The sequence below is a fragment of the Leptodactylus fuscus genome, chromosome 3 (assembly GCF_031893055.1).
Source record: "Leptodactylus fuscus isolate aLepFus1 chromosome 3, aLepFus1.hap2, whole genome shotgun sequence".
In the NCBI taxonomy this organism is placed as follows: domain Eukaryota; kingdom Metazoa; phylum Chordata; class Amphibia; order Anura; family Leptodactylidae; genus Leptodactylus; species Leptodactylus fuscus.
This window is the reverse complement of record NC_134267.1, coordinates 143,605,908-143,619,404: the sequence shown is the minus strand read 5'-3', so window position 1 is coordinate 143,619,404 and position 13,497 is coordinate 143,605,908. Positions and strand designations below refer to the sequence as shown.

Genomic DNA, 13,497 nt, shown 5'->3' with positions numbered 1-13,497 from the left:
GGGAAGGTAGCTCAGTAGAAGCAGTAGTGCGGACCCAAACAGTCAAGACAGGGACACAAAATATACAGTAAATTGGTTTATTTAGAAAAAAAAAAAACAGGAAAATAAATAAACCTTAACTTCAGGCACAAAATGAGCAAAACAAAATACAGCTTTAACTTTAGGCAAAAACAAAATAAAAAGCTGCTCGTCTGAGCGACTAACAAAAACAGTAATGATAACCTAACTATACTTGTGGCTTACCACCAGCCAACAAAACAAGCACAGCTTTGTCTCATCGAACTTAGGGTTACAGGACAGAACCATACACCTCCTTTCACTCCATGGATCTGCATTGGAGTGCAGAATCTGCAGCCTTTTTCTTTAAAGATGAGATTCTTCTCTTTAAAATGCATTTTAAAGCATCAAGATATGTTGATGCAGTCCAAAGATATAAGGCTCTAAAGCAGGGGTAGGGAACCTTCGGCTCTCCAGCTGTGATGAAACTACAACTCCCAACATGCTCCATTCATTTTCATGGGCGTTCCAAGAACAGCAGAGCCAGTATTCATGCTGGGAGTTGTAGTTTTGCAACAGCTGGAGAGCCGTACGTTCCCTACCCCTGCTCTAAAGTGTCCCCCCCTCTCCTGTCTAAGCAAGCAATTTGTGAACTGTAACAGGAAAGGGAGGGGGCACGAGCAGCCCAGCAGCGTGCACAGAGAAACAATCTGACTCTGTGCATAAATTGTATGTGACACCAGGAGGGGGGTGGCAGGAACTTTTCTGTCCCTATTAACCCTTCTCCTACCAATCAGAGAGCATACTATACATTTGCTGTCTGATTGTCACATACAGGTATAATGTAATTTCCCCCTGAGCCTTACTAGTGGGGTATTCTTATGTAATACCCTCAAAACATAACTAGGAAGTTTATTGGCGCTGTGACCCAGATGTTTACCATTGTCCAGGTCGCAGCACCAAAAAAAGCCACACCAAACACTTACACAACATATACACAAAATCATGAATAAAGTTTACATTTCACCCAATCCCTGTCCTGTCTATACCTGAGCTTTCTACAGTAAAATATGTCTCTATTGATATTCGTTACACGCTACAATAATAGTAATGACGATTATCACTAGAGATGAAAGTATAGATTGCTAAAATTTTTATAGGGGGATGGAAAATAACATTTTTATGTAAAGTCCTATTTAATTTGCATGCACAAAATGGGATGGCGCATTTATGCGATTTTGGCGTTTCTTTAACACTCGCACCTGGAAATATATACATGTGTGGTGTCTATGAACTCCTCACCTATTGTAGTTTTTTAGAAAGTACATTTTGTTTGCAGAAAGGGATTGCTTGAGCCGCACTTTAGTGGCAAATTTGAATTTTTGTGCAATTTTTGCTTGCAATCTCTGTTTGCTGCAACGTTGCATGAAGGTGAACTATTAAATTGTGTTTTTATATACAGTATGCTGTGTAATCTGAAAAAGTTAGATTTTGGTATCACAGTCACAGTTTTCTAGGTGCAGTATAGCTTTTTAACATATTAGTGAATAACAGCAAAATCCTGCTTGTCTTCTGTATCAGTGTTTTTGGGAGTCTGAGCTCTTGTTGTAGTTGATGTTTGCGGTACATATAGAATATATACACATTGTATACACCTTAAGCTATTATTTTAGATGTATTTGTATATGAATCTGAGATTGAACATGAGTTGCATTTTTTCAAAAAATTATTTGTGTTTGTCACAAAGTTGCATGAAGGTGGATGTGGCTATTGATGACCCATTAAGACATTTGTAATCTTAAGGTTGTCTACTTTCAAAAAATATATAGGGTTTAGGGGTTCACTTACTTTTCATGGTGTGTAATCCCTACATTTTATAGGATGATACTTTTTTAACATTTCCAGCTTCAAAGCAGATTTCTGTTCCTTCCAGTTCTGGTGATTTTCTGAAGACACGTGCATGCGGGTGTAGGCCATTAGGCCATAGTGATATGAATGAATTCTGCACATGTTGAACTCTTATTTTTAGGAGGTTTGGTGCATTTATTTTTTTTTTGTTTGGTTTCCACTTTTAGCAACTAATATTCATTTATTTGCATTTTTTCATGAAACATTCACTTGAAATCAAAATTGCATGAAGGTGCCTGTTCGTATACAGTACTAAGTGGCATTCATGCTGCAGGTGTCTACTTTAAGAAAATATATAGGTATGGGGGGGTTGGATGCTTTTTTAATGTTGCAATTTAGGTTTGATTTGTCCATCTCAAAACTGTGAACAACTATGTACTGTGTTTTTTTTTTTTTATTTAATGACCCTCAAAGCCAAAATCTATGCAAATACACATTTTTATCAATTATCTTTGTTTTTAATGTATTTATTTTAATTGTCCCTTCAGGAAGTGCCTTTGACCCTAAAGACTGTGTAACTAATGCTGTCAGTAATGTGGTGACCGCTATAAGCTTTGGCCATAAATTCTCGTACAAAGATGAACTCTTCCATCGTATCATAGATTCATCCAATGTGGTTGGTGCATTTTTTGGTACCACCTGGGGCCAGGTAAGTGTGATCTGTATTAGATCATGTATTTTTGAAATACAGGAACATAGCAGTTTGTTTTCTGCTGCTATTTCTAATTGCTGTAAATGGACACGGTCAGAGGAGTCACTTTATTTACATACATTAGAAGTTCTTATTTTATATTCTCAATCTGTGAAGTCTAGTCTGTGAAGACTATTATGTTTCATGTTTATAGCTGAACACTAACAGCTGTTTGTACAGTATATAATTGACAACATTGAAGACATAGGGTACAATGAAAATAATAACAATAGAACAAAGATAAAAGTCCACAGAAAAATCAAATCTACTAAATAAAACAATGAATAGGTCAGGTTGTATGTTGGCACTATTCAATTACTGTCTGATGGTTTTATTCAGTCACTGTATGATGGTAATATTCGTTAACTGTATGGTAGTATTATTTAGTCACTGTATGAAGGTATTATTCGGTCACTTTATGATGATATTATTCAGCCTCTCTATGTAATCCATGCATAATGGAATTATTCAGTCTGTCTATGATATTATTTAGTCCCTGTATCATGGTATTGTGTAGTCACTGCATGATGGATTTTTTTCAGAAAATGTCTGGCAGTCTTATTAGTTAAAGGTAAAGTAGCTAGTAGGTCAAGTAGCCCCCTGACAAAGCAAAAGGGGCTACACGCACATAGGGGCTCAAGATAGACGTCGTAGAGTGTATCTGGTAGCTATTTTATATCACAACTTTGATGTATGTATATCTCCATTTGGTATATGTAGTATATTGCAAATCTGACTTGTGTTAGACTACCTCAATGTAATACATGATTATGATGACTAGTGGATCACATAAACTGGTTACTTTTTGGTATATATGCACACAGCATTTTAATTGTAATTAATGCACAAGCACTGGAACTCTTTATTTTAGTGCTTTGTTGCATTTAACCACATGGCAATGGAATTAGTCATGCAGCATTCCGATAATGCAAATCTGTGATATAAACAATGCATTGGGCACTTTTTTTTTTACATTAAAGTTTATTGAAGTTTTTCAAATTTATTACAAAGGGGATATAGGGGAAAGGGGGGGAGGAACAAGATGAACAGGTATAATGGGTGCAGTGGGGGGGAAGGAGGGGGGAAGGGATAAGAACATACTCTGATGCCACAGAGTCAAAACATTAGTCTAGTTGCAAAAAAGGAATAGTAAATATCAGTAACAATGGATATGCGAATGCTACTAGCATACTAGAATGCTACTAGCACGGTCCTTTCTTGGCTGAAGGAGTTTCTCCATTTACGCATGATGGAGGATTTGGTGGCTGCACTTTGCCCTGGTGAAGGGCTGCACCAGCAGACTTGGATTCTGTGGAACCACTTTTACTACTCCACTGATTTCCGTACCCTCTTATGTAGAATTAGTTCTGTTGAAGTTTGTATACGCTACCAGTGTTTTAGTGTGTAAAAGCACACGCACCGCGCTTCACTGTAGGGGTAGCACGCCCTTCCAATCTAAAGCAAATTATGAATAAAATTCTAGCCTGAAGAGGTAATGCATGGGTGTTTCAAATATCCACACCACAATAATAATACTAGCAGAGTACTCTTCCTCCAGTGGCTACACAATCACTACTCTTCCTCCTATCAATATCAGGGTTCAAAAGGAACCAATGCTACCCTAGCTGCTTAAAGGAGCTCTATCATTGGGAAAAGTTATTTTTAGATAAGCACATCCTTGAGTAGCCTTTAGAAAAGCTATTTCACACATACCTTTAGTATGTAAATTGCCTCAGTAGTCTTTGAATAAGTCTGTTTCTATTTATATGCTAATTAGCCTCCAGTGAGTACAGGAAGTTCTCAGTGAGCACTATGTGCTGTGTGTGGTGTGTGAGAGCAGAGAGATGAGGCATCAGGAGCAGCCTGTGCTTTGCACACAGCAGACAGTACTTGATGAGACTTCTGTGTCTGCTATTCACTGTGTATGCTAGCAGGGAGATGAGTCATCAGCACAGCAGCCTGTACATACACATAGAGAATAGTATAGAGGAGTGCACAGCGAGACTTCCGGTGCACTCTGGGGGCTAATTAGAATATGAATAAAAACGGACTAATTCAAAGACTACTGAGGCGATTTACTTACAAAAGGTACGTGTGAAATAGCCTTTCTAAAGGTTATGCAAGGATGTGCTTATCTAAAAATGACTTTTCCCAATGAGAGAGCCCCTTTAATGTAAATCCTCTACGCGTTTCCCCCCACTCTTGGGGTTCCTCAGGAGGTGATAAGAAAAATAAGTAGGACCTAAGATGATAAATGTGTGGTTGAAACTGCAGTTCCCGTGGTCCTGGTGGTGGACTACGGTACTTCATTGGAAGCCGCCTTCAGGCTAGAAGTTCATACATAATTTGCTCTAGACTAGAAGGGAATGCTACCCCTATAGTGACGCACTGTGAAGTTTTACACGATAAAACACTGGCAGCATGTACTAACTTCAACAGGACTAATTCTATATAAGAATGTGGGATCTAATTTTAGCTAGCACCTTATAGTATATCACGTTTTCATTTGAATTAATTGACACAGTTTTTTAATAACAGTTTTATTAAAAGTTAAGTTTTATGCTGCTGCTCTTCTGTGACCTAATCAAAACTGAGTGACATTCCCTTTGATAATTAATTGTTAGATAAGTCATTTATTATTAGTTAAAGGGGTTGCAGATCATTGCAGGTCTGACTGCTCAGAACCCCACTGAATGGTGCATCGATTGTGCAGAATGTGCACTTCTCCTTTCATATCATTGAGAATGCCAGAGATTTATTAATGGCATTAATTTATTATTTTTTTTGTTGCCATTCAGCTTTATGATGCATTTCCCAGGATTATGCATCATCTTCCAGGTCCTCATCAGACCGCATTCAAACACCTTCAATTTTTAAAAAAATATTTGTTGCAAGAAATAAGACAACATCAACAGAACCCTTCAGATGAACCTCAAGATTTTGTGGATTATTATCTCCAACAGATCTCAAAAGTAAGTAGTAGAAACTGCAAACAATATTACTGGACACTAGTTAGTTTAGCCTGTCTGCTGTCTCTGATATCATGTTCTGTATTTGAAACTGAGTCTTTGAAAGCTGGACTTCTTGTGCTTCCATCATCTACTAATCTACCTACTAACCTATTTGACCAAGATCTGTATCTCACTTCCATATTGAATCACTTGTGTACTTATGATGTCATCTACATCTAAATAATATCTTCAGGTCCTGAATGCAGCAGAAAGGCTAATCTTTATGTCCAGATGCTACACAGACACCTCCAGTCTGTGCTAGTCACTGCACTGGTTGGTCATCTGCCTTATAATACAATTTATGCTTATCGCTGTCATCCATAAAGCTTTTCACAGTGCTTCACCACCCTATATATCTACCCTCATCTCTGTCTACCAACCTGTCCATGCTCTCCATTCCACCAATTATAGAAGACTAACACCCTCCATTGTTAATTTACAATGACCATATTTTCAACCAGTTTTCAAATTTTACACACGCTTATTCCTTATCTAATAGTTCTTCAACTAGCCTCCATGTACTATTACTACTACGTTGTTCCAACACACTCCATGCACTCAAAAACATTTCATATCTGTGCATATACAGATATTGGCTAGTGACTGGTTCAAGCAGCTTTATGTGTACTATTGTAACATCCTTGCCCATCTGGGCTTTGGCGTCATCATCCGGCCGCATGCTGCGGCGCAGGAGATGTGTTCGGTTGTGATTTATTCCGTTGGTTTCTTCCTGCACTGTCTGAACACTGTCCTATTCTTTCACCTTGGTAATTGATTTTCCACCACACCCGTCTCCTTCACCTTGTTTTCTCTGCTCCTCTAATGGTTAATCTGGCCTTGCCCTGTGATTGACAGCCACCTTCATGTCAACTCCATGGGCGGATTCTTCCTCCCTATTTAGCCTTGGCTCTCAGTCACACCACTGCTTACTATTGCCGTGTGCATACTTGCTCCTGACTGTCCATATTTTTTCTTGCATTCTTATCCTTGACCTTTGGCTTTCCTCACTGACTATTCTTTGGACTCTGATTTGGCACTGCATCGCTCGACTGTTACTGACCCTTGGCTAGCTGACCTCTCTTTGTTGTTGTCCGTCTTGTCTGCGTTTTGTGTCTCAGATATCCAGGAAGGGACTGTCTTCGTGGTTGCCGCCTATTACGTAGGATAGGGCCTGGCAATAAGAAGGGACAGTTGGGGGCTTCAGCTTAGGGCTCACTGTCTCTTGTGTCCCGTCCCAGGGTTCCCTAACAACTGTATAACAACTATATTGTTTTTGTAAAAGACAGCTAGACTATTGTAGAAGACTAACACTTTTGAAAGAGTATTGCCTTTATCTCCTTATAGACTGTAAGCGCATTAAAATGTACAATGCTGATTATTATTAGAAGGTCGACCAGTACTATAATACTTTTATCAGCAGGTTTTATTATTGGGGAGATGGAGAAAAGCTATAACCAGATAATTCCGGCAGTGCTCCATCTTCTGCCAGAACTAAGACCCTGACTTGATAAAATCTAACACGCTAGAGTCTTGCTTCTCCTCTGCAAATTAGAATTTTGTAAAAACCCAGCAACATTAAAGGGATATTTCTTTTTCAAGCATTTATAGTATATTCACTGTACCACAGACTCCCCCCTCCTTTGCCAATACAAAGCAGTCATTAAACGACCTTTATCCTAATATATGACTAACTTTAGTTTACCCAGTATGAATAATTGTTTAGGAGCACAGAACTAAAATCCTGCATTTCTATATGAAATATCTTCTATCTGATAAATATATACAATACATTTATAAGATTACCACTAGCACAGCACTGACAGATGTGTCAAATCAAAAACCATCGATTCAGTTGTATCAGGATTTGTAAAAGTCTGTTGTGTGTGATCCTTGTCCTGTCTCATAGGCTCGGGATGATCCTTCTTCCACAATTGATGAGGACAATCTAATTCAGATATTGGTGGATTTTGTGCTGGCTGGTTTTGAAACTGTGACATCCACAATACGGTGGGGCTTGTTGTACATGGCATTCTACCAAGATATACAAGGTGCCTTTTTTCATACATTTTTCTTGCAGTTTACATATTAATGTGTGTGATAAATTACATGGTAGATAGTTGATGAAATAAAGAGGTTGCAGTGAGTCTACTAACACGTTGACACTTCTGAATAGTCAAAATACCCAAGCCTCCTATTTACATAATTCAAAGAACAGCTCAAAAGATAACATGTTTGTCTTCCATTTTCTACAAGTCCTTAGATGCCTTTTACATTAACCAATGATCAAAGAACATTTATATCTGTTTCTGATTGTTGCCTTGGCTATACTAGATATAAAAATGATATCTCACTATGTAGACACATGATGTGATACCAGTAAACTATGTCTATGAGTGGAGGGGTTTAGAACAAATCATTATTGTCATTTAAATCCCACCCAATAACTTACAAGTGAAATAAGTGCCATTCAACTTCCTATATTGTTGATAGGTGCCTGTTACAGGCAAATTATCTGGTTGTGGTATAGAACTCTTAGGGCCCCTTCACACGGTGTAAGCGTGCCACTCATTTAGACATTTAGACTCATTTAGCACGCGTATATCGGCATATACGCGCACCTCCCATTTAAATCAATGGGCTCTATTTTGAAGCGCCGCACTCGTACACGTGTATGCGTGTCTAAATGAGCGACGCGCTTACGCCGTGTGAAGGGGCCCTTAGGGAGAGTTCGCATTATGGAAAAATCTGCCTTGAATTCATTTTAATAGAAAGCAGAAAGATGAAAAGTCTGAATTTTTTCAAATATTCCATTGAATTGAATGAGAGTAGGGCATCTTTATATAGACTATAGGAAGATTTCAGCAATGGATTTTGCATGTGAAATTATCCTTAGACTCTCTCTGCAGTGGTGAATGTGAACAATTCATTTCTTCTAATATTTATCACTGCAGAGTATAGGTCTTTAGGCTAAGACCCCACATTGCGGAAATGCAAGTTTTTCTGTTGCAGATTTTGTTGCGGTTTTTTGAGCCAAAGCCAGGAGTGGATTGAGTAGATGGTAGAAGTATAAGAACTTCCTCTATATTTCCCATTTCTGTTGTAGCCATTCTGGCTTTGACTCAAAAAAACGCAACAAAAAAGCTGCATTTCTGCAACATTGGGCCGCAGCCTTATATAGGTTCCTTAGTAGAGATGAGCGAACACTAAAATAATTTTTTTTTTTATTAACCAATACAAAGTACCACTGTAACAGGAAAAAAACTGACAGCCTGTGGTAGTCTGAAAAATCTCTGTTTGTTAATGGGATTTTCCCATCTCACTGTTTCAGAAGTTAGCCTGCTTCCTCCTCTTCTTACTTTCCCCACACACACACACACATACACCAGCTTGCTGAATGGAAACACAATACTTATCTAAATCAAATACTATGCACATGCTTGTAGAGAATGGACTCAGTGTTATCTGTGTGCTTACATAGAGACATAGCAGACTCTGCTTTATCAGCAAACTGCAATTAGCTGAGCTGACTGTCGTGCTGGCAAAGAACTGTTGAGATGCCAGAACAATCACAGGCACAGCATGAGGAACAAATTCAGCAGCAGGACAGCTTGAGAGATGGCGATACACTGGAGCAGGCAAACAATTGACGGCAGTAATTTGCTGAATATAGGTGGATCATCAATGACAACAACATGGAGACAAAGTTGCAGGCAGAGGCTAGTCTCCTATACATATAAAAAGGAGTTTCTGTCTATCTGTCTGTTCTTTATGCACACCCAAATGACTGGACCGATCCTCACCAAGTGTCCGGGAAGGTTTAGCAGCTTATCTCAGGTCCCAGGTCTGTTATCTCTCTGTATAAACACACACTAACCCTCAGGGATTCTGTACAAACATTTGCATATTATCTGATCAGCTCCAGGGAGTGCTTACACACTGGATGGGAAAGCACCTTTAATCCAAATTGGCAGTTTGCTACTTTTAAACATGCTGAGAAAAAGAAAATCTAATTTGTTGCAAAATTCTAAAACAACGAGAGCTATGAAGGAAGCCAGAAGTCACAGAGTTCTCCTCAAGTAGAGCTAACGGGTATCATCAGCGCCAACAATACACTCATTATATGGCTTCCCAGCAAGCTGCTAAGATGCCGGAGCGATCACGGGCACAGCGCGAGGAATGAGATGAGTGGCAGGCCAGCTTAACAGATGCCAAAACGCGGGAGCAGGTGGGTCATCAACGCCAACCACAAGCTCTTTATATGGTGTTCCAGCGAGCTGCTGAGATGCCGGAACAATCACGAGCACAGTGCAAGGAACGAGTTCAGCGGCAGGCCAGCTTGACAGTTGCAGAAACGCCGCAACATGCGGATCATCAACGACAAAAACACGCTCATTATATGACGTCCCAGAGAGCTGCTGAGATGCCGGAACAATCACGGGCACATAGCGAAGAATGAGTTCAGCAGAAGGCCAGCTTGACGGCTGATGAAACGCCTTGAGCAGGCTGATCATCAACGCCAACAACATGCTCATTATATGGTGTCCCAGTGAGCTGCTGAGATACCAGAACAATCACATGCATGGCGTGAGGAACAAATTCAGTAACAAGACAGCTTGAGAGCTGGCGAAACACTGGAGCAGGTGAACTATCGACGACAGCAATTTGCTGAATATAGGTGGATCAACAATGCCAACGACACGCAGACAAAGTTGCGGGCAGAGGCTAGTCTCCTACACATATAAAAAGGAGTTGCTGTCTATCTGTCTGTTCTATATGCACAATCAAACGACTGGACTGATCCTCACCAAGTGTCCGGGAAGGTTATAGACTGGATCTCAGCTCTCTAGGACGTACTGTTCCTGAGATACAGTATTCCCAAAACAATGACCTGCATTAGCCAATACAAACCTGCAAGTCTTTTACTCATATTCCAACTGCCATACACACAGGCACTCCACATGCCCACAGCTTTTCTCCAGGTTTCCATAACTGATATCCAACACTGATATCCAAACTGAGATATACACATCACAAAATTAGATACACAGCTCAGGACACACCATCACAAATTAGAGGGTTAGATACAGAGCTCAGCACACACTATCACACATCAGAGGATTACATACACAGCTCAGCACACATCAGAGGATTAGCTACACAGCTCAGCACACAGTGTGACATATCAGAGGATTAGATAAACAGCTCAGCACACACCATCCCAAATCTGGGAATTAGATACACAGCTCAGCACACACCATCACACAGTAGAGCATTAGATACACAGCTCAGCAAACACCATCACAAATTAGAGGGTTAGATACAGAGCTCAGCACACACTATCACACATCAGAGGATTACATACACAGCTCAGCACACATCAGAGGATTAGCTACATAGCTCAGCACACAGTGTGACATATCAGAGGATTAGATAAACAGCTCAGCACACACCATCCCAAATCTGGGAATTAGGTACACAGCTCAGCACACACCATCACACAGTAGAGGATTAGATACACAGCTCAGCAAACACCATCACAAATTAGAGGGGTAGATACAGAGCTCAGCACACACTATCACACATCAGAGGATTACATACACAGCTCAGCACACATCAGAGGATAAGCTACACAGCTCAGCACACAGTGTGACATATCAGAGGATTAGATAAACAGCTCAGCACACACCATCCCAAATCTAGGAATTAGATACACAGCTCAGCACAAAATATCACACTTCAGGGGATTAGATACACAGCTCAGCACACACCATCACACACCAGAGAATTAGATACACAACTCAGCACACACCATCACACATTAGAGCTTTACTCCAGGTTTCCATAACAACCTAGCCATTTTTTTGCACTGCTGTAGGTCAGCTTTAAAGGAGCAGGTCACTGTAGATCACACTGTTACACAAGGTCACATTCACACAGCTTTAGGCCAGGTTTCCATAACAATGGCAGATTTTTCACTGATATCCAAACTGAGATACTCATGATCACATGATGCTTATAGACACATACACACAAGACATACAAAATAGACCAGTGCAAAACTGCGTGATTCTTTTAGGGCCACTACACAAACAAAAAATAAATATACCTGTGTGAAGTCAGGTCCTTCTGGTAGTACAATATACAAATGCAAATGCTTCAGGGTAGAGGCATTGCAGAGATGGTAGGTACAGATAAGAAAAGGTTAAAAAAAAAAAAAAAAGTAGTAGTAGAAGGGATATCACAATTTAAGGATCTTTCAGTTCTCTGTATGGAATGATCTCCGCTTAGCTCGTTGTTGGTTGTACAGCCTAACCATAGCAGGGAGGAAAGACTTCTCACAATTATTGTGAAGCGATTGGTCACTGATAGTACTGCCCAGTGCTATTGCCGTCTCATGCATGGAACTCACTATGGACAGTATCCTTCTGTCATCTGCCACTTGCACTGGGTCCAGGGGGATCCCCAGGACAGAGCTTGATCTTCTAATCAGCTTGTCGAGCTTATTCCTATCCCTGGTTGATATGCTCCTAATCTGCTACATTACAACTCTTGTTGCACACGTTGGAGAGTCTTTGTGAGCAGCAGACCACACAGATTGTGTGTGAAAGATTATTGCATTCAGCAGACAACAGAAACACTGTGTTATTTTAAGATTTGTCATGGGAAGCTCATGAGGGAAGTGTGTGGCCTTCTCAAGCCCTTTAAAGAGGCCTCCAAGTTTGTCAGCAGGGATAACTTCAGGATTATTGATGTTATCCCTTCATTATATATCTTACAGAAAATACTTTCATTCATACAATGAGAGATGGAAGAGGAAGAACAGCTTCCACCTCTTGGTCACCATCATTGTACTGGGTTGATGCAAGGGGAACTGGAAGAATATAAAGATCTGGGTCGAGGTTATTATGGTGGATGAACTGGGACTCAGAGACTGGAAAAGGAGAAGGAGGAAGACTCTCATTTGGATGTAGAGGGGTCCTTTGATATGCCAGAGCCAGGGAAGGAGTGTGACTCTTATTTCTTTCAAGATGATGATGATGATGACGATGACCACATTGCCCACGAAGACCAACCATGTCAGGCCCTGGGGTCTGTACACACATTTGCAAGTATGGAAAGCTATATTCTTCTTTGCTTACAGTGGCAAGCATATTATTAGCATCAATCAGAGAGTTGACTACTGGATCACTGTGCTTTTATACCCTCGCTGTAAAGGCAAAATAGGGCAATTCTTCACTGCCACTGAAAGGGAAACAAAATTGTCATATTATCAGGCATTGCTGTATATCCATCTTGACGCAGCTTTTAGGAAAGCCACTGCAAGTGCCAGCTACATGTGTGCGTAGGTGGCCTTTGTTTATTCCCAGTCCACCTCACTCAATGTGGATTAATGCTGCTGCACACCATATGCATGTGAAAACGTGAGATTTATTGGTACATATAAGCCATGAATTGGGTAAATTGGTTTGTAAAGCATAAAGAACAACTAGATCATTTCAGTGGATAACGTTTCGGTCATATTAGACCTTCATCAGATGCGATCTAGAAATGGGCAGCGTTAGCAGCGGGGTCATGGCGTCACATGGAGTCCACCTCACTCAGTCAATGCTCAAGCTCGTCTACCAGTGCCACAGCTACAAGTAACAAGAAGAAAAGAAGCAGCATTAGCAGCCAGTACAGAATCTGGGACGTGATGAACCAGAAATTCTTCATCTTGCAGCTCCACGTCCCACAAAAGGCAACTGGCACCCATATATCTCTTGACTCCATGTAAATCTGGGTCAATAGGTCAGAACAGTGGAATGAACTTGGTGAGTTTGTTGTGGAAGTTTTATCACTTTTCATCTAGGCTCACAGCCACAAATATTTCTCCAAAATGACAAGCCTCTA

The 13,497-nt window shown here is 40.3% G+C and overlaps 1 protein-coding gene across 1 annotated transcript in view; it reads left to right on the top strand.

The window, feature by feature from the left end:
• LOC142197840 (cytochrome P450 2J2-like) overlaps positions 1-13,497 on the top strand; it is a 45,679-nt gene that overhangs the window by 21,556 nt on the left and 10,626 nt on the right. The window contains exons 4-6 of the mRNA XM_075268465.1: positions 2,394-2,554; positions 5,395-5,568; positions 7,514-7,655. Coding sequence (XP_075124566.1) covers positions 2,394-2,554; positions 5,395-5,568; positions 7,514-7,655 — 477 coding nt within the window. The remainder of the gene's footprint in view (positions 1-2,393; positions 2,555-5,394; positions 5,569-7,513; positions 7,656-13,497) is intronic.